This window comes from Portunus trituberculatus, chromosome 22 (assembly GCF_017591435.1).
Source record: "Portunus trituberculatus isolate SZX2019 chromosome 22, ASM1759143v1, whole genome shotgun sequence".
NCBI lineage: Eukaryota > Metazoa > Arthropoda > Malacostraca > Decapoda > Portunidae > Portunus > Portunus trituberculatus.
Window position 1 is genome coordinate 7,419,948 of NC_059276.1, and position 27,893 is coordinate 7,447,840.

General features: G+C 42.1%; 1 protein-coding gene and 1 long non-coding RNA gene across 2 annotated transcripts in view; one reads left to right on the forward strand and one right to left on the reverse strand.

Annotated features, from left to right (window-relative positions):
- LOC123507568 overlaps window positions 1–25,771 on the forward strand; it is a 76,125-nt gene extending 50,354 nt beyond the window's left edge. Inside the window, exons 2-3 of the long non-coding RNA XR_006675687.1 lie at window positions 23,366–23,410; window positions 25,662–25,771. This is a non-coding gene — a long non-coding RNA (uncharacterized LOC123507568). The remainder of the gene's footprint in view (window positions 1–23,365; window positions 23,411–25,661) is intronic.
- Window positions 20,316–22,551, reverse strand: LOC123507567. The gene is made up of 3 exons (XM_045260512.1): window positions 21,744–22,551; window positions 21,267–21,386; window positions 20,316–21,139 (listed from the first exon to the last, which is right to left on the reverse strand). The coding sequence occupies exons 1-3, from the start codon at window positions 21,744–21,746 to the stop codon at window positions 20,855–20,857; spliced, it is 408 nt and encodes a 135-aa protein (XP_045116447.1). The 5' UTR covers window positions 21,747–22,551; the 3' UTR covers window positions 20,316–20,854.
- Window positions 25,772–27,893: the final 2,122 nt, after the last annotated feature.

Here is a 27,893-nt window from a genome sequence, read left to right on the forward strand (position 1 = left end):
TTTTTGTTGTTCTTTTGTTCTTGTTCTTTTCTTGTTCTTCCTGTTCTTCTCATTCCTGCTCCCTCGACTCTTCCTCCTCCTACCGTTACTACTACTACTACTACTACTACTACTACTACTACTACTACTACTACTACTACTACTACTACTACTACTACTACTACTACTACTACTATCATTAATGCTACTACTATTACTATTTCTACTACTTTGTCCTCTCTCTCTCTCTCTCTCTCTCTCTCTCTCTCTCTCTCTCTCTCTCTCTCTCTCTCTCTCTCTCTCTCTCTCTCTCTCTCTCTCTCTCTCTCTCTCTGTGTGTGTGTGTGTGTGTGTGTGTGTGTGTGTGTGTGTTGTCAGTCTGCAGGGAACAAGAGTGGCGGGTCCGGCCATCACTCACACACTTCTTCATATTTATCTTCATTTTGACTCATGAGGGATTTGCTTGTCGCTCCTCATCTCCTCATCAGTGTCTTGTCTACCTTTTTCTTTTTGGTACATTTTTGACTGACTGACTGGGTGGCTGAGTGGCTGAGTGGCTAGCTGACTTACTGACCCAACTCTGCATGGCTGAATAACTCCCTGACTCACTTACTCACTAAATACGAGTTCCTGTGACTAAGTGAATGCAATTTTCGAAGCTAAGTGACTTATTGACTCGGTAACTAAACTAATTAACTACTGAATAACTGACTGGCTAGCTAATTTCCTCATTAAAAACCTACTTTTCCATCCACATCACCAACCAACACTGAGAAACACAGGTAAACTGATCTTTCACCTTACCTGTACAAAACACCTGTCTCATCATCCCCAGAGCGGTTTACCTATTTGAACGTAACTCCATGTGTTTGTAATTAGAGCTAATCTCACTGTACCTGTCCCGTTTACCTGTGTCGCATCAATATCATCTTAAATTCTGATGGTGCTGATATCGTCTCTAAGCTTGACTTACTCGGCTTAACCTGGGTGATTAATTCTACCTAATACGGCTTATCCAAAGTTATCCAGAATTGTCTTGTCGAAGCTAACATGCGTACCTTAGCTGAAAGCGAGAGAAAATTCTTGTAGCTTTGTGGGTAATAGATTGAGAGAGAGAGAGAGAGAGAGAGAGAGAGAGAGAGAGAGAGAGAGAGAGAGAGAGAGAGGATTGTATAAGAGCTGAGATTATCTGCAAGAGAAGGAAGGAAGGAAGGAAAGGATGGATAACACAAGATAAGTCGGAAATACGGATGAGGAGCATAAAACTAGAGAGGATTAAGAGGAGGAAGAGGAGGAGGAGGAGGAGGAGGAGGAGGAGGAGGAGGAGGAGGAGGAGGAGGAGGAGGAGGAGGAGGAGGAGGAGAAATTGCAAGAGGAATGAGAGGAAGAGGAGGAGGAGGAAGAGAAAAGAAAGTGGAGATGGGAGAAAAAAGAGTAGAAGTATGAAAAAGGAGGAAAAAATAAGAGTAGGAAGACAAAAAAAAAAAAAGTAATATGAACATGAAGGAAGAATATATTTACCTGAAGATTGTCGGAGGATAAAAGAAGGAAGAGAAGGAGGAGGAGAGGCCAAGAGAATGGGGAGGAGGAGGGCCCAGGGAAGGCACAAGAAGCCCTGAGGAAGGACAGGTTAGCATATAACGACTCGCTGACACTTCCCTAAGGATTAACGAGCGTGTGTGGACGATTAATGAAGGAGAGAGAGAGGCGTGCGCGACCGTCCCCTCCCACCTCCCGTGCCATACTGGTGACTTAGGCTTAAATACACAGAGATGTACGTTGCTCTTTATTACTGGTCTTGTTTATTCTATTTTTTCAAGCTCTTGCATATAAACATGTGGAGCGACTACCAGCTAACAGTATTATGGTTCCAGTTTCATTATATTGTCTCTATTTATTCATTTATTGTTTATTGAAGGTTCTTATGAGGTAATATTTTTTGTTCTGTTTATATCTGCCTCTCTCTCTCCCGTTTTCTAATCAACAGTTGGGTGCTAAATGTATTAAGGCTTTCTAATATATTAATCTGTGGCTTTTTTCCTTCGAGTAATCAACAATAGGTAATGATTTTTTTTTCTTCACTTTTTTCTCGTTTTTTTTCGTCCATCACTCTACAGAAATGATGGAAAAAAGGAGACATTGCATCCATACTCTTTAATTACGTAAGATCAATGTTTTTTTGTAGGTTTTAATTACCCGACACGACGCAGTGGAAAATTAAAAGGAATATCACAACACATTTAGGAATTAAATAGCCTGTGTTTAGATTTTCTCTGACTTTTGAAGGGAAATAAAGTGAATGTTCTTGATTTATATATTTAATCTACTTTTGATCTCTTTTGTCTTTTTATACTTATTTTTATCACTGATCCTGTCACGTGAAAAACTAGTATAACGGAGATGAAGAGAAGCACAGGTAGTAGTGAAGTGAGTTTATTCACGACTAGTTTCGCTGATGCTTCTTGAAGGGAATCTGAACGTCTGAACAACTAATATAACGTTAAATTGACTCATTTTATTTGTTTTACTCGTAGAAAAATAATAAATCTTGGTTCTCTCACTTTTTCTTTTTTTTTCTTTCTCTTTTCTTCCTCTTCTTTTTCGTGTTTTTTTCTTCTTCTTCTTCTTTTTTTCTTGGTGTTGTTGTTGTTGTTGTTGTTCTTGTTCTTCTTCATTTTCTTATTCTTATTTCTTATTTCTTTTTATTATACATTAGCTGTTCTTCGTCTTCCCTCTCAAAAACCACTACCACTACCACCACCACCACCTCAAAATGGCGGCAAAACAGTACGGCGCATTGCGAATTGAAGTTTGCATATGTAATTGGGTCTTGATTCTGCACGGCCCGTTAATTCTCTCCACGGTGCCTATTACGCATTTTCTGTACGTAATTACACGGACGGAATAACACATTGCCGATATTACGTTCTGTTTATCCAGGTGAAATTAATTGGTTCTGCTTCACCGTATTGACTCCCGTTAAGTTTGTGTTGTAATGGTCGTGGTGGTGGTGGTGGTCGTGGTGGTGGTGGTGGTGGTGGTGGTGGTTAATAGATATATGTTTCATCAAGGTGCTTCTAATTATTTGGCTTGTACTACTTACTACTACTACTACTACTACTACTACTACTACTACTACTACTACTACTACTACTACTACTACTACTACTACTACTACTACTACTACTACCACCACAAAATTTATTCTCTTTGTTACGTGAATAATGATATAAAAAGACGAACATTGCTTTCATCCTCTCTCTCTCTCTCTCTCTCTCTCTCTCTCTCTCTCTCTCTCTCTCTCTCTCTCTCTCTCTCTCTCTCTCTCTCTCTCTCTCTCTCTCTCTCTCTCTCTCTCTCTCTCTCTCTCTGAAAAATGACCTTGGTTGTTGTTCTACGTTTGACCTTCTCTACAGGTGACCTTACCTTAATGACCTGACCTGGTGCCCTCATCTGACCCCCAAGAGAGAGAGAGAGAGAGAGAGAGAGAGAGAGAGAGAGAGAGAGAGAGAGAGAGTTGTTTTTTCCCAACTATGGTCCAATTAATCATTTTGTGTAGTGAGATTATACAATTATCAAAGTGAGTTAGCGCAGCGCAGTTATCAGATCCACACTCAGATGACCCAATGACATTCACGTTCTTGTTTTCATTCCCCATCTTCATTGTTATTCATTTTATTCAGGGCCAGATCTCCGCTTCATCTGCCCCAAGGAAACGTGTGTGGTATTGCATTCTTTTTGTAACTCTCTCAATGGAGTCGTATAATGAGGAAGTGTACATGGTGTTTATAGGTTTGTGTGTGTGTGTGTGTGTGTTGATGAATGGAGGGTTGTTGAAGCTTCTAGTGTGATTTCAGATATTTGAGAATTCAGGTTTGTTAGTTTTTAAGTGTGTTTGATTTCAAGTGTTTATGGAGATTTTCTGAAGTGAAATATTTATTTACTTATGTATTGTTTTTGTCATATTTTCATTTACTCATTGATATTTTACCTCTCTACGCATCATTCCTCCATTTAAGTATATGTATGTTCATTTATTCACTTTCCTTCTGCTTTAATCTAGTGTACTGATGATGTAGTCTTTGCTAAACCTGCATAACTTCTGTAACTTTCACTAACCATTATATAGCCATCAAGATAAGATGACAGGACATTTGACAGTAATCCTTACACCGACACATACCCGAACCATCACCACCGCCATCACTTTCCTTTCTTTACTCATTACCCTTCTATTTGTACCCATTCCCACTCATTCTCACCTTCAATATGTACCCAGACGTAAGCGTTCTCGTTTTCTTTACTCCCTCCCTGTCTCTCTCATCGTCTTTCACACTAAGGAGCAACAGATGATCAAGCAGAAACCAGCAGACGAGTAGAATCTTTATAATAGCAGCGGAGGGAAGGAGAACGTTCGGTGAAGCTCAAGCAGGATTTAAAACACCCACTGCCTGTCCCTAATAATATGCTGCCAGGCGCCTAATTATCATATATCGCGATAAGAAATAATTACATGGGAGATGAACAGGTGGAGGGGAAATACGCAGGTGCAAATTCATGTGGTCAGGAATCCGTAGTGATCGCCAGAGCTCAACTTCGTCGTGTACTTCTGCAGGAGAGAGAGAGAGAGAGAGAGAGAGAGAGAGAGAGAGAGAGAGAGAGAGAGAGAGAGAGAGAGAGAGAGATCCAGTTTTCTTTAATTTCTTACAAATACGATTCAGCCCCTTCCTCTTCCCTCCACACACAGCCTTTATACACACACACATTAAGTACACACAAAAATTGTCTTCCCTTCTTGCCCAGCGGAGCGTCAAGTCTGTAGCACACCTCTCTGTATCAATCTTCAGAGGAATATAACGCAGTAATTCTAGTTTCTCTTCATATTTTAACGTAAGAGTTGAAATCACATTCCTTCTCTTTTAACTTTATTTCCTTGTCAAAGTGTTTATTTAGGCTCTTTTGTGTTGAATTAGAAAGGAGTTTAACTTGTATTTGTTGTGGAATGTTCAATGTGTAAATAGCCTGGCATTTTAATACTCTAAGAACAGCAACAACAGCAAAAAAAATCTCACTACCCCATAATTCTAATATTCACCATTTTACGTATCCCAAAATTATTATCTACTATGCATTTTTTTTTTATCCTATCCGAAATTATTACCTTACATTTTTTTCTGTGTCAGTTTAGGTATGCAAATGAGGGTTTTATTGAAGCCTCTCATAGCGCCTTCATGTCCCAGGGCAGCAGATGAATCCCAGCAACCTCACGCGCTTACCTGGTGATATTTGGCTCAGTAATTACCTTCGCCAAGCCTTCACACCTTCCTGTCTCATGCCCGGCGGGGTATTCAGGGGTGTGAAAAAGGACTGTGTGTGTGTGTGTGTGTGTGTGTGTGTGTGTGTGTGTGGGAAGTAGTGGTGCTCTTATTAGTTATGAGTCCAGGTGCTTGTGCAAATATTTATCGTCTATAACTGATCATTAGTTTGATGCAAGTCTTCCTGTTGTGGGGAACTAATATTTCTCCCTGTGTGTTTGTGTGTGTGTGTGTGTGTGTGTGTGTGTGTGTGTGTGTGTGTGTGTGTGTGTCAGTGTTTTCCTATACCTGCCAGCTCAGGTCTCTATAAACAAGCAGTCATACATCACAGTGTTTTATTAAGATAGATAAGAGACTGTGAGTGGTGGCAAGATGTAAATGTGGCGGGAAATATGGTTTATTATGTTCAGATTGCCTGGTTATGAATCACGAGGAGGAGAAAGAAGAAGAAGAAGGTGAAGAAAAAGAAGAAGAAGAGGAGGAGGAGGAGGAGGAGGAGGAGGAGGAGTAATATATTGTAATGGGCATTGGGCAATGGTATGGGGCAGAGTGGAAGGTCAGAAGTGGAATACGGTCACACCACCACCACCACCACCACCACCACCACCAGTACCTCAACCAATTACAAAAGGTCACGAATTACATTACGCGCTGCCTGATGTTGTAATTTGTTAATGTTATCTGAATTATGATCATGAGGAACGTCCCGGTGTTGTCCTGAGCTGGAGGCAGATGGGAGAATAAAACAAGTAAACAGACAAGGGAAGGAGAAACTGAGAGAAAGTCGGAAGAAAGTCAAAGGAAAGAAGGTAAGTCATAGGTAGAACTAGAAATGGCAATTAGCATAAGGCCTTAAAATGAGGATTGTGTATTGTCAATGAAAACGAAGGAATTGAAAGGATAAAACTAGTACACAGACAAGAGGAGAGACTGAGATAGAGAGAAAGAGAGAGGCAAGAATGTGAATCGCAGGTAGAAATGTAGAGATAGCAATTAGAATAAGGCCTTGGAATGAGGAATGAGTATTGCCAACGAAACGAGTCAAATGAGAGGCTAAAATAAATAAACAAACAAGAGGAGTGACTGAAATAGAGAGAAAGTCAGAGGAAAGAATGTGAATCGCAGGTAGAACTTTGGAATTGGCAATTATGATTAGTATTGCCAAAAAAAGGGGGAAATGAGAGGATAGAACGAGGAAACAGACGAGGAAAGGAGAGACATAGAGAGAACGCGAGAGGAAAGCAGAGGAAAGAAGGTAAATCGTGGTACTGGTAACTGTGAGAATGCTAATTAGAATAAGGCCTTGGAATGAGGAATGAGTATTGCCAACGAAAACGAGAGGGAAATAAGAGGCTAAAACAAGTAAACGGACGAAGAGAGACCGAGATAGAGAGAAAGTCAGAGGAAAGAAGTTAGATCATAGGTACTGGCAACTGTGGAAATGGCAATTATAATCAGTATTGCCAAAAAAAGGAAATGAGAGGATAGAACGAGTAAATAGACAAGGAAAGGAGAGACAGATAGTGAGAACGCCAGAGGAAAGTAGAGGAAATAAGGTTAATCGTAGTACTAGTAACTGTGGGAATGCTAATTAGAATAAGGCCTTGGAATGAGGAATGAGTATTGCCAACGAAAACGAGAGAAATGAGAGACTAAAATGAATAAACAGGCAAGAGGAGAGACTGAGAGATAGTGAGAACGCGAGAGGAAAGTAGAGAAAAGAAGGTTAATCGTAGTACTAGTAACTGTGGGAAGGCCAATTAGAATAAGACCTTGAAATGAGGAATGAGTATTGCCAACGAAACACACTTCTGCCTTCGTAATTTATGTGTGGAAATACTTCACCTCGCCACTTTGTTCTGGTAACACGGAGATATATTAGGACACCACTATTACCAATTGAAATATAGACCGGCAATGCAATTACAAGCAACCATTAAGACCATTTATCTCAAACACTTCCCTGGCATCACTTGTATAATAGACCCATCTCGACAAGGCGATAGGAAGATAATGATAACAATAATAATGATAATAATGATAATAATACAATGTTACCGCTTGTTTAGTTGGAAATAACGGTGATTTTTATGGGTAAAGGTGTTAGTGAAGGTCATTAAGGTGATTAACAACGCCAGGTGCGAGTCAAAGGTACCTGTGGAGGGATGAGGGAAGGGCGCCAGGTGAGGGGCTAATAGGAATGAAATGTGTGTGCGTGAAGCTGCCTCGTGAACACTACTTAGATTGGTGCCTTGTTGTTAATGGTGAGATTTACTCGTGGTTCTCCTCTTCCTCTTCTTTGCTCCTCCTTCTTTTTTCTTCTTCATTATTACCTTCATCATTTTTATATCTTAATTTGGGTTTTTTTTATGTATTTATTTATCTTTTTCTTTTTCTTCTTATCCTTCTTCTTCTTCTTCTTCTTCTTCTTCTTCTTCTTCTTCTTCTTCTTCTTCTTCTTCTTCTTCTTCTTCCTCTTATCCTCCTCCTCCTCCTCCTCCTCCTCCTCCTCCTCCTCCTCCTCCTCCTCCTCCTCCTCCTCCTCCTCCTCCTCCTCCTCCTCCACTTCAGTAAGTATTAGAATTCCTGCTACTTCCATTTACGGCATTATGTTTTGCCTCTCTCAATATTGGTTCTTAGTAATCGCTTTAGTAGTAGTAGCAGCAGCAGCAGCAGTAGTAGTAGTAGTAGTAGTAGTAGTAGTAGTAGTAATAGGAAAAGTAGAAGTACCATCAGTAGCAAGGAAAACAACAGTAGCAGTAACTTAACCTACAAAAAATTAAAGAAAATAAACTTTTAAGATTTCAATATCAACATTTTTTTTTCTTCAGGTGAGCACAAGAAGGCTGGTGGGAATAAGCACAGTTACCTTTCTTGTTCCCATGATTCACTTGTTGACTTGTTTTCATTCTGTGCCCACCTCTGCCTCGTTCGTTGTCGCCTCGTAGATCGCCCCTAAGCACCAGTATTTGAAGGTTTAAGTAAATGTTATGTAAATGAGTAATCAGTGGGAATGAAGAACACGAAACGTTAATTACAGGTAAACTCGTAAACCTTTCAGAAGCTTGAGTGTGATTTTCTTTACAATCCTCGTGTGATTTTACTTTATCTTCGCCTTTATTTTTTCCCCCTCTCACTCTCTTTATATTTTATTTATTTGTTGGTTTATTCTTTTTTGCATTTCTGTCTTCCATCTTCTTGATTTTTAATATTTTGGTTTTAGTTCTTTTGATGTCTTGGTTTTTTTTTCATCTTTTTTTATTTGATTGTTCTGTGTTTTTCTTGTTTGAATGAAGTTTTCTCTCTCTCTCTCTCTCTCTCTCTCTCTCTCTCTCTCTCTCTCTCTCTCTCTCTCTCTCTCTCTCTCTCTCTCTCTCTCTCTCTCTCTCTCTCTCTCTCTCTCTCTCTCTCTCTCTCTCCTCAAACTCTTGCATTCTTCCCCACTGATCTAAAAAAAGCGCTGATTCAAACCGTCTCGAGTCTGCAGAAAATATTTGAACCAGAAATTCGAGGCTTCATCCAAATAGGTAAATTTTTCTTAGGCTAAATATATAAAAACCGACTCAGGTATTCACACAGTGCACCTGTAATCAGTAGCTACAGGTTGCTACGGGTTATCTACATAAGATTTTAATCGAGATGATGTAACATTTTGATAACCGCAATTACAGCGTATAAAATAAACTGGGACGAGAAATCTGGACTGCTTTACTGCGCCTGGTATTGGTCGTAGCGATGCCCGGCTGGCGCTGCCCTAATAACGTGTTGCAATATTGTGTACAGTTGATGAGGCGGTGTCTTCTCGTAACTTTGCTATCCTTGCTTACTGGGAACGCTCGCCCATTGAGTGTTCCCATGTGTGTGTGTGTGTGTGTGTGTGTGTGTGTGTGTGTGTGTGTGTGTGTGTTGAAAAGTATTTGGTAAGGAAAACCTGCTCACTATCACATAAATTTTCAAAGAGAAATCTCGAGCAACCATATTTTTGCATAACTTTTCTATAGCAGTCGTTCACCTGATCATAATACTCCTTAATACTCACCTACTCACCTGCAAACATCACCTGTACACACTTCACCTGTACTTACACCTGAACTTTCACATACCTATATATTCTTTATACCATTAATACACCTGTTACCGGTTACCTGTGCATTTATCCATGTACCTGTAGACTTCTAGAATACACATGAGGACTTATACACTCATCTCGTTCCGTCACATGATAAAAAGAAAAAAAGGAGTATTGAGATTTACATTTAGTTCTTACCACCAATATACACGAAATCTGGCCCTGCTATTACCACTTCTTAAGGCAAACAATAATGAAGGACGCCACTGTAACCAATAGAAGGAAATAGGCACCATTACCTTGTTTGTGGAAATCAGTGGTTCTTTGGCTCAGTAATGGAAGCTCACCCTTCGTTTTCTCTCCCCATTATAAGTTATCCAGGAAGTGACATCGGTGGCGTGTTCTAATACTAGTCATCAGTATCGCTGCATTAAGGAGAGGTGGGCGTTCCTGCTTCCTCTCGTATATGGATGTGTCTTATTTGTGGTGGTCTTTTTTTATATTTTTTGTACCTAGGTTTGTTTATTTAAGGGAATGTTGCTCGTGGGAAAGTAATACCCAGTGTGCTGGTGTCCTGAAGGGTTGGTGTGTGTGTGTGTGTGGGTGTGTGGTGGGGCTGTGTGGCTCCAGCTTTCTCTCTGTTTTGGTTTTGTGTCCATTTGTGGTTTGGTTGATTCCTTTCCGTTGTTTTCACCTTGATGGTAAAATAGTGTGATTGGGGATGGTTTGTGTTTCGCCTCCAGCTCGTTGTGTTTTGCTTTTCTATTTTTTTCTTCCTTCCAATCTCTGTATTTTGATGTCCACTTAAGGGCTTTCACATCATTAACTTCCGTGTACATTTTTTTCTATTTTTCTCTCTTTTCTGATCCCTTTCTTCATATTTTCTATTTATTTACTCTATATTGCAATTTTCTACTGTATACCTTCTTTTTATCCATATATCTCACATTTCGTTTTTTTTAAGTTCTCCGTTTTATTATTTTTTTTCAGGTTTCTTTTCATTTTTTTTAGTTTTATATTCCATTCCTTCATCATATTTTTCTTTCATTCCAGTTTCTCTCATGTATTTTATTTGGTTTCATTGTTTTTCTATTTCATTAATTCATTTTACATTCCATAAGTCTCCTTTATATGTTCCTTGTACGTTTTTACCTCCTTGTTTCAGCTAACCACTTCTGTACCACAACGCTTCCCTCTCACTCCCACCACACACTCCATCACCACACCCCGTCACCCTCCCCACCATCCTCCTTCCCTCAATCTCACATTCCAAACTTTCTCTCATTTTACCTTATTTCACTCACCTGCGAGCCTCCTCCTTACCTCCCTTCTTCCCTCTGTGTTCCTCATTCTCTCTCACTCTCCCCCCAATCACTCCCTCATTCGTTCCACTCTCCACTGCTGCCTTACCTCGCCCCTCCCGCTTCGTCTTCATCCATCACAGGGCCCGCGAGGAAAGACTTAGCCCGGCAGATTCCTATTTTGAGGCGAGTCAAAACATACCTGGTGTACCGCGCTGATAATTAAGACTCAGGTGTGGAGAGAGAGAGAGAGAGAGAGAGAGAGAGAGAGAGAGAGAGAGAGAGAGAGAGAGAGAGAGATTCTGCTACATTTCAAGGTCAGTAAGCCTACCTGTGCAGCATAAGAGGGCAGGTGTGAGCTGCTGCAGGATGTCAGTGCAGCATAATGTTTGAGTAATGTCGCCTCAGAATATAATAAGCTGCCAAATTTAGGAGTTAGTTACCTTAATGAGAGAGAGAGAGAGAGAGAGAGAGAGAGAGAGAGAGAGAGAGAGATACACACAAACACACATAATCACACACACACACACCAATTGGTAGTTGAAGGATTAAACACCAAAAACTTTGTGATTCGTCTATAATCGGCCAAGCACACCCACACCCACACACCAACTCCCCTGCCAGACTACCTACCCGTCCTGCTGTGAGTAGCGTAACAATACCCGTGACAGTAATTACGAGGGTTTTGATGGTGTTTGTAGGCTATCTAAAAGCTCACTGTATAGGAGTAACTGGAGGAAGTTGAGTCGGAGGGGAGAGAGAAGTGTGAGGAGGATGGAAGAGGTAGAGATATTGAGAAGAGATATAAAACAATTACTTCGGGTCTTTAAAGAATAACACTTGCGTCATTTTATCATATTCGTTTTCTTTTTCTTATTAGAACGCTTAGTATTGTTTCGATATTTAATTTACGACTTGAAAAATATAAGAAACATATGGCAAGAGATAATATCCAATAAAATAAAGAAAATGCTCTCGTAATATCTTCAGGACCCCCATTTACACTGACGTCATCGGATCCTAAACAGAAATGACACCTGCTCGCCTTCCTCCCAGTGTCCTTCAATTCCCAGTGTTTTCCGGGCATTTCCAAATATTTTTCCAGTGCATATTTGTAGTAGTAATAGATGGAAGAGAGGAGGAATGGAGGAGGAGGAGGAGTAAGAAGGAATGAATGGAGAGTGGTGGTAGTGGTAGTAGAAGGAGGAGGAGGAGGAAAAAGGCAGGAGAATGGTGTTTCCTGACTCATTCGTGAAGGAAAACCAGAATTAACCTGTTCACAGTGCTTACCATGAAAACATCAGTGTGTGTGTGTGTGTGTGTGTGTGTGTGTGTGTGTGTGTGTAGGGAGTCATCTGAACAATGCTGGAATTAATAGGTTCTTATATATTTTCTACTTTGGTGTTCCTTGTTTGTTCTGTTTTTATTTGTCTACACGAGTACTTGAAGGAATGTGTTTTAAAGGAAGTATTGATTCGGGGCAAGATTCTTTATTGACACGTCTTTAAATTATACTTATTTTGTGCCATTAGTGCGTCTCCTAAATAAAAAAATAAATGAAGTAAATATTTTTGTGCTGGTAAAGGAGACTATAAATGACTCGCTACATTTTACTTGTTTATAATAGAAGAAAAAATTAAGTATATGATGCATTCCATATTGATGATTATTATTCTTTGCATCCTTTCTCAATATTTTTTTTCTAGTTCAGGTTACCACATCGATAACGCAAGGCAAGGCTCGTAACATCGAAGGAAGAGTAAAGAATAGCGAAATTAAGCTGATCCACACTAAGTCATATTAAAAGTCATAGTTTTCTCGTAACCTCCCCAATTTATTCCTTACACATGATCCATCGTTGAGAATTAAAAGCGAGGTGGTGACAGCTGATAACGAGTCTTGCTTCATCCGTTTATCAACCCCAATATAAACACTCGCTTTTTACATCTTCGTCGCATCAAACCTTAAAACGCAAGAGAAAAAGCTGCCCAGGACTCACACAGACCAACTTCTGACACTAAGGAAGGTTTGGTAACGCCCTGAAGGCCAGATGCAGCACTTGTGAGGCGGTGAGACGGCTTATGGTGCCCCGAGGCTGGTGATGTCACGGGAGGAGGCGGAAGGAGGCAGGTGAAGAGACGAGGAAAGGTGTGCGTGGGAGAGTAGGAGGAAGAGGCAGGTGTTTGTTTATGGGAGGAAAAAGACGAGGAAAAAGTATGTGGGAGTGTATGAGAGGGAGGGAGAAGAGCAAGAAAGTTAGGGGGAAGAGGAGGGACAGAAAACAATTGGACGGAAGACAGAAACAGACAGATGGGTGGTAATGATGACTGCTGAGCATGATGGGGCAAGACAGACTGATGAGGGAGGAGCATGGGGAAGGATAGGAAGCCCCCACCTTCTCCTCACTACCCTCCCCCAGCCTCTTCTACGCCCTTCTTTGACCCTCACTTGCCGACGCTCTGGGGAAGGGAAGAAATGAGAGACAGATGAGGGAAAATATAACAAAATAAAGATAGATGAGGATAAATGAGGATACTTATCATATTTTTCTTCATACACAACCGAAAGAGAGAGAGAGAGAGAGAGAGAGAAAGAGAACCATCAGTCAGAAAAAAAAAGAAAAGTGAAAAATTGAAAGCCAGACAAACAAAAGGAAAAATAATGTGTGTCTATGACGTAAAAGACGAGAGCGAACGAGCAGCAGTACTGTCCCCCCCGACAGTCAACACCGCACTGACGAATAGCGACCAAGCACGATTCCCAGCGAGCCATTCTGTGGTTAGCTAATTGCCAAATGAGAGGCTGCGGGAGGCTGGGTAATGCCGGGTCCTGACTCCCTCGTTTTCCCTCTGCGCTCCCTTGAACAGCAGCGTCTGTACTCCCGCCAATGTCTCCCTTTAGAGCTCAAAAGACCCTCCCTTTGCCTCCCTTTCCCACCTGTCCTTCCCCGCCAGGTATTTAGAAACCCACAGGTATGAAACTCACGGATGCATCTGAGTGGTAAAAGCAGTAAAAGGTGGAAAGTTTGCCAGAAAGTAACGTTCAGTGGAGAGAGTCGAGAGAGAAAGAGAAAGAAAGAGAGAGATAGAGAGGAGAGAAGAATCAACGCTACATGGAAATTTTGAAGCAATACTGTGACGATAAAGGCTGCAACAAAAATACGCTGTGCTCCTCCAATTCCCCGTTAAAAAAAGACACAGCATCGGTACATTCGTGGGTTGTGGCGAGTCCATTCCCTGCACTGTCATCCTGGGTCAGTATTAGTGTCTTTAGCTCCAATATCTCAAGTACAGATTCCTGGGTATCAGCTCTGCCACTGCTTACCCGCTCCATCCTGGCGGCCACCCATTCCATGCTCCTCCAACAGTAGTGAGAGGAAGCAGACTGAACCCTCCCACCCCTCACCCTCCCTTCTATTTACCCTCCCCTTCCCTCTCCCAGTTCCTTCATCGCCTAATTACCGGGTTGTAGAGTTCGCTGGACCTCCTTTTAAAACTCTCATTTGGCTAATTTCTGCTTGCATTATGCGGCGAACCACCACGACCTAGCTATTTCGAAGATGTTTTTCCTTTCTACTTAAGTTCCTCCCTTGCAGTCAGATTATGCAGTGCGCCGCAATGAGGGTATTTATAAGCCTTACCCTTAACATATACCCACCGGAGTGTTTATTTTTGTTACCTGTCCGCCTCGATTTACGCTGCAGAAGTGTATCTGTTGTATCTTTTCGTTTCTTTTTTCTTTCGTCTTTTTTTTTTACAATTCGGTGAGCTTAAGGAAATTTCAATGCTTCTTAGGTAGTAATCCAGAAGCTCTTGACTGACTGAAGCAGGGGAGAAAGTGCATAAATCTTCATAAATAGCAAAGAAATGAAGGCTTAGAGAGAGAGAGAGAGAGAGAGAGAGAGAGAGAGAGAGAGAGAGAGAGAGAGAGAGAGAAAGGAAGTAGGTAATAATTTGGAGGTCACGAGGGAGAGGGCAAGACTTGGGAGGGAGGGAGAGGTGGAGAGAGGGAGAGGACAGGGAGGGGTGGAGGGGTGATGGGCAGGGAGTTGGCAGGGGTAGCTTAAAGGTGTGTTAGGGTGACACGATAATAACAGACGAAGACAAAAAACAATTCACGATAGAGAGGAGGAAGGGAGAAGAGGAAAAGGAGGAGGAGGAGGAAGAGGAGGAGAGAGAGAAGACAGATTTTGGTGGTATCTACAGAGAGAGAGAGAGAGAGAGAGAGAGAGAGAGAGAGAGAGAGAGAGAGAGAGAGAGAGAGAGCAAGGTTCATCTTCTCCCTCCCCTCCGTAGTGCGTAGTAATAGCTAACTTCCGGTCATCAGCAGGTGAAGGGGTGGGGAGCGGTAGGAACGGGGGGCGGGGGGGGGCGTGGTGGGGCGGAGAGTGAGGGACCCGCAGGCGACACTCTCTCGCTCCTTGCAGCATCTCTCTCTCTGTACATTTTCTTCCTTTTATTTTTCCCTCCTAGCCACCGAGTTTGGCACAATATCGAGTACCTGGTGGTGTGCTTACCTGTAAACTCTACTGATTACCTGTCTTATGGCTTTCCCTGTCTGACGATCTTCCCTTCTGCATTTTTCCCCGATCACAGAGCAGGAGGAAGGGCAGGAGGGACGGGGGCTGCTTTGTGAGGCGTTCTTTGTTCTCCTGACCCTGCTGGTACGCCTCCCCCGTCCCTCGCCTCCTCTTCCGATCATGCATGCTCGAGAGACTTGTGGGACGCGTCGAGGGAGGAGCATCAGTCACTGTCTCGCTCCGTGGACGTGGATTAGTGGATCTTTTTATAACGCGGGCAGATTACGTGGGTCGGGAATAGTCGGGTAGGATCGGGCAACATCGGACAGGGTCGGGTGGAGTCGGGCAGTGTCGGAGAGGGTCGGGAAAAGTCAGGGTGTAGTTGGGGTGAGCTGCAGTGGGCTTCTAATACAAGGCCTCGTCACACTTCATCTCTCTCGCCCCCAATCAGTCGCTCACAAGCAGAGGTGAGGCCGTAATTATTGGCTGCCTCGTGTCATAAATATTCAGGGCGTTGTGATGGGTACCGAGATCGCTGGTGCCCATCAAGATTTCAGGGCTTTTTGGGGGTGAGTGTTTTTTGTATAAAGGGTGTGAGGTGGTCAAAAACTGCCTTCCAAGGGGCTGGAATATGATAATGAGTGTTAATAGTTTTACCACCAGCAAGGAAATGACTGGTATTGTTGTTAATGGTCCTTTTCCGACTTTTTTTTTTTTGTACTTTTGATACTATTACCACCACCACCACCACCACCACCACCACCACCACTGCTGCTACTACTACTACTACTACTACTACTACTACTACTACTACTACTACTACTACTACTACTACTACTACTACTACTACTACTACTACTACTACTACTACTACTACTGCTACTACTAGTACTACTTCTATTACTACTATTATTACTACTGCTGTTTTTACTGTTACTGCTATTACTACTACTACTACTACTACTACTACTACTACTACTACTACTACTACTACTACTACTACTACTACTACTACTACTACTACTAGTATAATCGATATCACTTCTGGTATTTTCATCCTATAACAGCCGAGAGAGAGAGAGAGAGAGAGAGAGAGAGAGAGAGAGAGAGAGAGAGAGAGAGAGAGAGAACAAAGACACACGGACACAGGGACACTCTTATGCTAGGGTAGGAAGTCAGGATCATCTCTGTGTAATAAAACCCTTAAGAATATGCAGACATCTTGCCCCCAAAATGCGCGGCGCTCGATTAACCATTTCCGGCTTCGCTCCTCCTCTCGACAGACGGCGCAGCGCAAAAACTGGATGGTATTAAGTGGCGCCGTAATTTTTAATGTTATATATGAGCGTTATCTCAGGAAGGTCGACCCCTGGATGGTTGCGCGGAGAGGGAAGATCGAATACCATGGGAAAGAGACAGGATGGAGTTTGGAGTACCGGAGTGTAAGTATGAGGAAGTGTGGAGCTGGATTGGAGGTAGTAGTAGTAGAAGGAAGTAAGGTTAACCGCTTCAATAATGAGGCGCATTTTCTATCTGGATTTCAGAGTGTGATTAGTCGATTTTGTTTGCATTAAGAAAGGTTTATTCAGGCCTAAAGATTAATAGCCAGAGCATTTACTATTGTAACTCCAACATATGTTCCTGAAAGTGTATAGAATTGCCATAAATAGTAACCAGAATGAATATGAGAAGAGGTTAGGGTGAAGGGGGAAAAATAGTGTGAAATCTTTTAAGTTGAGTGAAGTGAAAGTTGTTTAGATTTCTTGCTTTTTAGTGAGGCTGGATTCTAGTGTGATAGGAAATAGGGTTTAGTTTAATGGGTAAGAATTTAACTGTGATGTCCATTAGTTTATTCAACCTTATATCTCTATTGTGCATTATTATTTTTTTTTTGTGAGGATTGAGCATGAAGATATTTGTTTTTCTCAGTTTGTTTTTAAAGGTAACGAAATCATGGCATCATTTATTCATTTCTGCATCTTTTAATTTTATGTTTTTTCTATCATGATTTATTTTTTAGTTATGTGATGCAGGAGGGACTTAGCTGTGTTTATTTGATGTTTTCCTTCCTGCTTTGTGTGTGTGTGTGTGTGTGTGTGTGTGTGTGAGAGAGAGAGAGAGAGAGAGAGAGAGAGAGATATAGTATAGACATTAACCCTACGAATTTATGCTTTGTATTCCTAACATTAACTCGACCTGATCCTTTTCCTCCCATATTCTTCCGCGACATCATATCATTACTCCATATTTACACCGTTTTTTGGGAGGTGAAAAGAAACACAGGTAAGAGAAAGACCCACAGGTACCCGCTACTAATTCTCATCCCAGTGGTACAGGCGAGGACAGGTGCACTTTCCATATACCTGTTGCTGTTTTTGTATTCCAGTGTTACCTAATTTTCCCTGTGTGTTAGATTGTAATGGCGCTGTACCCTTAGTTCACTCTGTCTGGTGGAACTGAAGGCTTGTTATTTTCATCAAATTCACGGTAGGTACCAGGTTGACCCGTACTTCCGGAGCGTTGTGCAGCGTTACGTAACCTGCACTTTTGTTTTTAGCGGGAGAAAGTTTGTGTATGTGCTCGTCTCCTTTTTATTGAGACAAGCGAGTTTTTTTTTTCTACGATGGTGTGTTTTTGTGTGTCTGATTTAAGGGTTTAGCAAGTGTGTGTGTGTGTGTGTGTGTGTGTGTGTGTGTGTGTGTGTGACATGCGTTTTCTGTGTTCTTTTTAATCTTGACCATTTTTTTCTCCTTTAATGCCATTCCATTTCCTTTATCATCCTTTACCTCCATTTCCTCCACGTCCATTTCCTTGTTTTTATTCTCTTTGTCATCATCCTCGTGTCCTCTCCACTTCCCTCGTGCCTGTCCTCTCATCGTCATCTCCAACATCCTCCTCATTCTTCTTCTCTTCTCTCATCCTTCTTCAACGCCATCGTCTTCTGTCTTTCCTCCTCCTCATCTTCCTCTCCCCCCAAAGCCACCATCTCTTACCTCCCTCTCCTCCTCCTCCTGTCTCTACCACGGGAAACCACAGAGACGTGAGGTGCCTTCAGATTCCTTATGCACTTGTAAGGTCTAATGACATGCAGTTGTGCTTGGAGTGTGTGTTGGAGGCTGGCGGGTATGCGCTGGGGAGACCCTCTTTGTTGCGAGCAGAACGGCGTGTCGCAAAGACTTCTTGTGGAGTTACTTTGGTTATCAATGGATTATATGTGTATACTTGACAGCTGACGTGTTCCTGATACATCTGAAAGGAACGAGAGGATTACACTGGTGGTTTAGAGAGAGAGAGAGAGAGAGAGAGAGAGAGAGAGAGAGAGAGAGAGAGAGAGAGAGATATTAAGCGTATGTTGGAAGAGAGTAATTGTGTAAATTACGTGTGTATATGTATACTTCGTGTGTGTGTGTGTGTGTGTGTGTGTGTGTGTGTGTGTGTGTGTGTGTGTGTGTGTGTGTGAGCATGTCCAGCTTTATTATTCTATTGTTCCTTGGGGCGTGATGAGGCAATCCAGCGGCGGCGAGGCAGTGTGTGAGGGTGAGGGACACAGACCACCGCTCATGTCAGGAGTGTTCTATTATGCATTTCTAATTGGAGAATGTCGCCAGGTATGAGGGCTGATGCTGATTTTGGCACGCTACCGTGTGTGTGTGTGTGTGTGTGTGTGTGTGTGTCATTTACATTTCCAGTATTACCCCATGACTATTAGTTTTATTCATACTTCCGTTTCTACTTTACGAGAGAGAGAGAGAGAGAGAGAGAGAGAGAGAGAGAGAGAGAGTAGACAGAGAGAGACGCCCTGGCCGAGACGCAAACTGAAACGCACGTAACAAGACGCGAGACAGCCGTTCGAACAGACAGCTTAGCCACGATCTTACGCTTCACTCGTTCATCATCGTAATTCAAGGCTTGCCACACTTTTTCATGGAAGGAACGCACTGTCCCGACTCTAATGACGGTCTGTGGACGCACTTGTCTTGTTTACAGCCGGGCGGGGGATGGACAGATGCTGGGAGGCGGGCAGGGCAGCACCACCTCGCCCGCTTCAAGGTCACGGCTGCATGTGGAGTAGTGGTAGTGTGTGTGTGTGTGTGTGTGTGTGTGTGTGTGTGTGTGTGTGTGTGGAGTCGCCGCTGTTTCTCCACTTTATTTTGTGGAGTAGGAAGTCTGGGGAGCATTTATTTATTGATTACTGTTGTGTATGCTTGACTTGCTAATTGTTCAAGCTGTAGTGTTGTATGATTTAGCCTTTATAAGGTGATTTCTTGTGTGGAAGTTTCTTGGCGTGAAGAAAAATACGTGAAACTGAGTTTTATTCACTATTTAAGATTTAGACTTACTGGTGGCGCTTGTATGGTAATTATGAAGGGAGGTGTCATAATGGTGGTTACAATAGTGGTAGTAATAGTAGTGGTATTGTTAAAATTAGTTGTAGTAATACCAATAATACTAAAAGTAGTACTTATAATACCAATAGCAACAAAAGCATAAATCAGAAGGCAACGACAGCACAAAGTCAGCAGCAAACACACTCGATTCTGAAGGGTATAATTACCACGCCCTAACTCATAGCAAATTAACTCACACTGGGACTCTCGCTTGTACCTTATCGCCCCTGAAGCCTCGCAGCAACACTTCCAGATACTAGCTCTACTTTCTCCTCATTTCGCCCTGAGCCCTTCAGAACAGTACTGCCAGAGAGGAGCCACGCGTCCTGCTCATTCCCAACGCCTTGGGGTATTAGTGTGGCAACATGTGGCTTCATGTGTGGTTTGGTTCGGTTCATTTTCTAAAACACTGACGCACCTCTGTACTTTCAAAAAGGCTGTAGTTGAAATTACACGGTTTTTGTTAAGGATGTTTCTGTCGTTATAGTGAGACATTAACATTATTATAACGAGAAAATGAATTATAAAGTGTTAATTGTTTACATGCGTTTTTAAATTAGATATAATAAAGATTGCATGGCGTTTGTTAAGGCTGTTTCTGTAGTTTTAGTGAAACATTAACATTTGTGTGAAAGCTTGAGGCAGGTAACTCAAGAGATGGAAATAAACACTGCCTTAAACTAAAAACCAGGGATGTGGCCTTCTCTACCAGAGCCGCAGAGAATGGAGAAAACACAAGCACAATAACAAAGCTCCACTTTAATGAAAGCTCCTCCTTCTCCAACACACACTTGAACTATATGGACGTTGGTCGCCACTAAGAGAAGTAGCTGCTCTAGTGCTGATACCACGCCCAACCACTTCACACACGGCCGTCCCTGGCAGCACACGGGTACAGGATCCCAAGGAGAGGACGAGGAATGGAGCAGGGTGTAGGGGTGGAGAGTAGGTAGAGCGTTACCCAGCGTTGACCAGGATTGAAGCAGGGGGTGGATGCAGAACCACCAGCAAGGCCGAGTAATATGGAGTTTCATCCAAACGAACTAGAGCACTACACTGAACATATGAGAAAATCAGCCCCAACATTATTTTTTCCAGGAATGTGTACTACACGAAATCTATAATCTTGTAGCTTTAGTGCCCATCTCAGGTTGCTATCATTTGCACCTCTAAATCTGGAAATGTAGACTAAGGATTTATGATCCACTTCTAAAATAAACTCCTTCCCTCTAAGGTAATATTCAAAGTGTTGAATACCAAAACAGACGGCAAGGCCCTCCTTTTCAATGGTGGAGAATCTCTCTCGATCCCGACGTTTTCGACTGGCGTACGTAACTGGGTGAGGCCAGCCGTCCACATATTGAAGCAGGACTGCTCCTAGACCGTGGTTTGAAGCGTCCGTTCGTTGCACGAAAGGACGAGTGGAATCCGGTAGCCTTAAGATGGGGGTAGACTGGAGAGCTGCTTTTAAGATGTTGGAAGCTCCTCTGATGTTCGTCAGTCCAGACTAGTGGTTCGGTGACGCCCTTGGGGAGGTGGTCAGACAGACAACTTGTGTAGGAGGAAGCCTGGGGGATAAAGTCTCGATAAAAAGATACCATACCCAAGAAGGATCGAAGTAGCTTTTTGGTACTTGGGGGACTGCAGAAAGAAATGGCAGAGACTGAGACTATCATTTTGAGGACAGCGTCTTACCGTCAACAATGAAGCCCAGATACTGGATGGATCCGAACCCAAATCGACACTTCCATACTCGAGCAGTGAGGCCGTGTTCTCGAAGACGCCAAAGTACAGACTTAAGGGCAGTGATGTGTTCTGTCCAGGTTGTTCCATAGATGAAAATATTATCGAAGTAGAAAGATATTCCAGTTAGTCCGGCTAAGACGATCCTCATTAATCTGATGTAAATGGCACAAGCTGTAACTAAACCAAATGGGAGCCGGCAGAATCCCATTAGTCCTTTGGGAGTGGGAAAAACAGTAAGTGGCTTAGCACTATCAGTGAGTGGAATCTGATAAAAGGTTTGAGTTAGATCAATCTCACTGAAATACCTACTCCCTTGAAACTTATGGAGATCTTCAGTTATGGTATTGATAGGTTCTACATTGAAAACTGATGGCATTCAGAACTACAGTTGATGGCCATACGGTAGCTGCCTGTCGATTTCCTTACCATAACTGGGGAGCAATGAGGAGATGAAGATGGCTGGATGATTCCCTGGTGGAGAAGTTGGTCAACCTCCTCTTCAAAACAAGACTTCAGATGTACAGGGATCGGATACAATTTGCACTATACACGCTCCGAAGAACATGCTTCTAGGTCATGCATTATGGTAGATGTAAATCCAGGGGTTTTAGAGAAGATATCCTGGAAGTCAGAAAGAAGAGACATCAAGTCATTCTTTTGCGAAACCGTCAATGTACGTTCAAGATCAGGAGAACTAGGAGGGTCTATCTCTTCTACATCTTCACGACCGTCAGGAGATACCGGAAGGAGATCTGAGGTTCTGTAACCCCTTCCTCAAGCGGGGAGAAGTTCAAGTTGGTATCAGCCTCTGTATCAAAGGGAGAAAGTTCATCCAACACATTTACTTGACGTTGGTCGCCACTTAGAAAGGTCGCTGCTCTAGCGCCGATACCACGCCCATCCACTTCACACACGGCCGTCCCTGGCAGCACATGGGTACAGGATCCCAAGGAGAAGACTTAGAATGGAGCAGGGTGTAGAGGTGGAGAGTGGGTAGAGCGGTATCCAGCGGTGACCAGGATTGAAGCAGGGGGTGGATGCAGAACCACCAGCAAGCCTGAGTAATATGGTGTTTCATCCAAAGGCTGGTCTGGATTCAGGCTGGCTACACACGGCTGTCAGGAGACTAACTCAGGTCCCCGAAAGCGAGCGGTGAGCAGAGTTTCACGGGAGAATACTTCTGCAGCCAGAGATGCTGAGTCTAGGTAGTGTTGACTCGGCCAGAGCTCAGGAGAATTTGCCTTCCCTCGGTCTCGTCGCCCAGGCGTCAGGTCGGAAACCGGAATTCAGTGCAGGAGACGGTACCTCGAAGATCCGAAATGTGAAGCAAAGAGATAGCGTAACAAAACGACCATCAATAAGCAAAACAACCATCAATAAGAAAGAAGATAGTTCCAAAGTACTCCGATAGTTTCTGGCCTTGTTATCTTTAAATTAACAAGCTGATAGTTTAACCCCTAGTTGTCTTCACAATTTGTATAACATGAAAGTCACTTAAAAGAGTCTATTAACTTATGTGGGTTTTGAAAAATAGTAAAAAGTCAGGATAAGAGAGGTTACATAGTTTTAAAAAGGTTTCTATAGTTTTAGTGAAAAATTAACGTTTCTGTAACATGAAAATAACTTCAATGAGTATTTATGTGGGTTTTGAAATAGTGAACAAATGCATGATGAGAGGTTACATAGTTTTTGTTAAAAGTGTTTCTGTAGTTTTTGTTAAAGATTAACATTTCTATAAAATAAAAATAAATTAAAAACAGTCATTATTCTTTGAGTTTTGAAAATAATAAGAGAGGTTACATAGTTTTTTTTAGGGATGTTTCTGTAAGTGTAGTGACAAATTAATATTTCTACATTACGAACACGAAAACCAATTATGAGAACCTATTTATTAAGTGTGTTTTGAAAGTAGTTGTGATGAGAGAGCAAAGTGTTTCAGAATAATGACCTTTGTGTGTCCGTCTGTTTGTCTGTGTCTGTGCATTCATTATTTCACAGTACAACTCGCTACCACTTTCAATTAACTCACCTTATTATATCATCCACAGGTGTCATCGTCATTTATCATCGACCGCTGCTGGCTCGCGTCGTGGGTATGTGAGTGTTACTTGTGCTTTGGAAACTTAATCACTTACTGTATGATGAATGAAAATAACTATACAATACATGGGAAAACATATTGTAAACCCTTCACCTCCCTAACGTATGGGAGATAAATACTGGCAGCAATATAGATCAATAACCGTGTGACGTAGAGGCGAAAATAATTTTGAGTCAATTTAATTACACGCAAAGGTATATTTTCAATACAAGCGGATGATAAGGTAGTAGATTATAGGCGCCTTAAACCTGGTCAGGGTGAGTCTGCCAGCTGATTGAATGCACATGGGGAGGCCAGGGGTAGGGAGGATGTGGGGAGGTGGGGAGGTGAAGAGGACGGCAGGTGACAGGGAAAAGGGGTGGAGGTTAAGGATGGAGAGGAAAGTGGGGAGTGTTAGTAGAGGAAGGGATAGATAGTGGTAGAAGACTGAGAGATAAGAATAAGTGCTGATTTTGAGGTGAAAGGCAAAGGTACAAGAAGAAGGAAGCTGAACGAGTAAAAACTAGAACATACCTAGGATTATATGACAGTAGATGATACAGGACTGCTTGAGAGATCTAGAATGTTGATTTTTGAGGCGTAAGGCGAAGAAACATAGAGAAAAGGATACTGAAGGGGATGCAATGAGAGGAACCTTAAGATTACTATACAAATTAAATAAATATACGACAGTAAATGATTCGGGACTGGCTGAGATATATTAATGAGTGTTGATTTTAAGGCGAAAGGCGAATGAAATAAGGAAATAGGAAAAGGAAGCTGGAGGGGAAAAATTGGAACATACTCAAGATTACTATACAAATGAAAGGAATATATGACAAATAATGGATGATACGGATCTGACTGAGAGATACTAGCATTGATTTTGAAGTGAAATACGAAGGAAATAGGAAAATAATAATGAAAGGGAAACAGTTGGAACACACTCAAGATTACTATACAAATGAAAAGAATATATGACAAATAGTAGATGATACGGGACTAGCTGAGAGATACTAGCGTTGATTTTAAGGTGAAAGGCGAAGGAAACATGAAAAGAATGCTGAAGAGGGAAAAATTAGAGTATATCAAAGAGCACTATACAAATTAAAGGAATATATGACAGGTTCTTGATACAGGACGCGACGATAAAGGAAGTAGAGACAGTCAAGAGGAGAAATAAAGGTCTTGGATGCTATGCCGTGGGGAGACTGTGTGTGGGGATTTGCTTGTCCTCCCCGCGGGGTGAAATAGCACTTCTCGCTCCGCTGACCAAATTGAAGGTAATTTTTAGGAACGACGTTGAACTCCCCCGCGAAAATTATTGACCATATTATCCCTACCTTTCCCCATTAATGAAGGCGATGGTACACCTGCGTGGCTGGAGAGAGAGGGAGAGGTGGGGGAGGGATGAGTGAGAGTAGTTTTTCCGGAGAGGGATGAGGGTTAATCAGGGGATGTACAGAGGCTGGTAGATGCGTGATTGGGGAGCTGGAGAGAGAGAGAGAGAGGATGTGGGGCTGGGAGAGGCATATAGTGAGAGGGATCAATGTTTGGGTGAGTGATTTGATGTACATTGGAGCTCCAGTCTGTACTTTGATGCTCACTTGTTAGTCTCGCTCATTGAAACTAGGAAGACGAACTGTTTACCGAGTTTTTAATGATTTTGTTTTTGTTTTATTGGTTTTATTATATTTTTTTCGTGCAGTTGTTCAGTTTCCTCGCGATGTGTAACTCGGGATTGGAAAGTTGTCTCGTTTGGTTCATTGTAGCGATATATATTCATTAACCCCCTTCAGTACCATGACGCATTTTCATATTCCTTCTGGTGACTATCTGGTGACTTTATACAGCTTCAGAAACTCATGTAGGGGGTTAGAATAGTGAAGACTGTGGCCATGAATCTTCTTACCTCCATAGACCATTCCTAATGCCAATAAAATGGGCTAATAATACACAATTATCAGGGTATAAATGTGTCCCAGTACTGAAGGGGTTAAATGTGGTTAACGGCGAGAAAAATTAAATAGCAGTAGATAACAGGACTACTACTAATAAAACAATATTCATTTAAGTCTGAACACATGCCAAGTTAGAATATTTCCATCCCAGCTGTCACAAATAAAGAAAATAGTTTTGCATTTATATTTACTTGCATTTTAGTATTTTTACATGCAACGAAAACGAAAATTTTAGCATAATATTACGTAAAGCGAAGCAATAACTGGGAGCAATACTGGTTCACTATCTCGTTTCGAAGCTAGTGAGCAGATCCGTCTAAGCCTCCTGAGCAAACCAGCGGCTCGAATCAGCTTCATAAACAAACGAAGCAATATCTCAGCCTGGAGTGATTCAGATCGCCTTCTCCTTCAGGCTATTTAAGCGAATCCTTGATGGGAAGCAGTTTCGGAGCTACGGAACACGCTGGAATGAGACAGGTGAGTGCATCAAGGGGTCATATGAAGGTCGTAGAGGTTTAAAAGGCTCAGTATTCTGTGTAATGAACCTTTTGATCTTTGGAATTTAAAAATGTGTATGATATTGAGTTAATGCTTGTGTTTGATGCTGAAAACTTAGGCAATGGTGTGTTTGTGCTTTGTTTGTTACGTGTCTGATATTGTGTGCGTGTGTGTGCTTTGTATATACTTGCATCTGATATTGTGTGTGTGTGTGTGTGTGTGTGCATTGCTTTAGAAGGATAGTGAAATGTTAGGTGTTGTAGAAATAGTTACGTTGCGTCGCAGTAAAAAATGAGCTACTTGTTTTAGAAGGTGAAAGTTTAAAACACAGCTAGAAACGCTCTGGACGAAGAACGCAGTAGTGAGGCGAAGGAAGTCTGAGGAGGTTAAGATGAGGTGACTTAACCCTCAGAATCCTAGATAGACAGACAGACAGGTAGACAGATAATGGATGAAGAACGCTGTAGTTAGGCAAGGGAATGTGTCACTTAACCCTCAGAACCCTAGATAGACAGACAGACAGATAGATAGATAGACAGATAATAGATGAAGAGTGTTGCAATAAGTGAATGTTCAGATCAGGAGACTTAACCCTTTTCAATCTAGATAGACAGATAGATAGATAAATGAAGTGAAAGATATTCCAACCCAAAACAAAATAACACATTTTATATTATAGTTCATCAGTAAAAGCACGTAAGAGTGACATTCCTAATTTAAATCATAGAGTGTGGCTTTTAGGTAGCTTCAAGGGGCATAGATAGACAGATAGATAGATAGCTAGACAGATAGATAGATAATGGATGAATGGTGCCGTTATGAAGCGAGAGGAGTGTTAAGAGATGAGGAGATTTGACCCTTATAACTCAAGCATATAGATAGATAAATAGAATGCAAGATATTCCAACCCAAACAAAAATAAGACCTTTTACATCATAGTCCATCAGAGAAAGAATTTAAGACTGACATTCCCATTTTAAATCATAGAGTGTGGTTTTTAGATGGCTTCAAGGGACAAGAAATCTGTTGCTGCGTTGTTCCTTCTTTGTGTTCCCTCGTGTTCCAATGTGAGGTGCCCAGTGGTGGATGGTCCGCCACTCTGCCCCTCTTATTATTATTGATCCTCATTGTGATAAGAAAATTTATGGTGCTGGTCAACATGGCGGCTGCGATGCCTCCTCCTCCTCCTCCTCCTCCTCCTCCCGTATCTTATTTTCTTTTCTCTCGTAAACATAACTTTTAAGCTCTCCGTTTTCAATTTGCTTTCTTGGTTCTTTTGCTTCTTCATTCATTCCTTACCGTTTATCTCCTTTTACTAGTATTAGATCTGTTTTTCTGTCATTCTCTGGTTGTTTGTGTATGGTTCTTGCCTCTCTCTCTCTCTCTCTCTCTCTCTCTCTCTCTCTCTCTCTCTCTCTCTCTCTCTCTCTCTCTCTCTCTCTCTCTCTCTCTCTCTCTCTCTCTCTCTCTCTCTCTCTCTCTGTGTGTGTGTGTGTGTGTGTGTGTGTGTGTGTGTGTGTGTGTGTGTGTGTGTGTGTGTGTTTGTTTGTCTCTGCCTGTCTCTATCTGTGTGTGTGTGTGTGTGTGTGTGTGTGTGTGTGTGTGTGTGTGTGTGTGTGTGTGTGTGTGTGTGTGTGCAGGAGTTTTCCCTTACACACACACACACACACACACACACACACACACACACACACACACACACACACACACACACACACACACACACACACATATTCCTTCGTGCGCCTCGGGTCGTAAGAATTCCATTGCCAAATTTAGATTAATTATAACCCAATCGAGGAGCGCGACGGAGGCACTGCAGGAGTCTCGTGGATCTCTCAGAAGGAGGAAATTAATAATACGAAGGGACAGAGTAAGCAGGGGAGGGAGACGCACCGACAAACGCACGAACGCCATCTGATATTAAAGGCATCAACTATTTGCAGGAGCGCCCCCTTAAATCTCCTGTCGCCATTCGCGGGTTTCTGTTGCTTTTTATTTGGATTTAAAACGAAGAGAGGCAAAGAGAAAAGGATT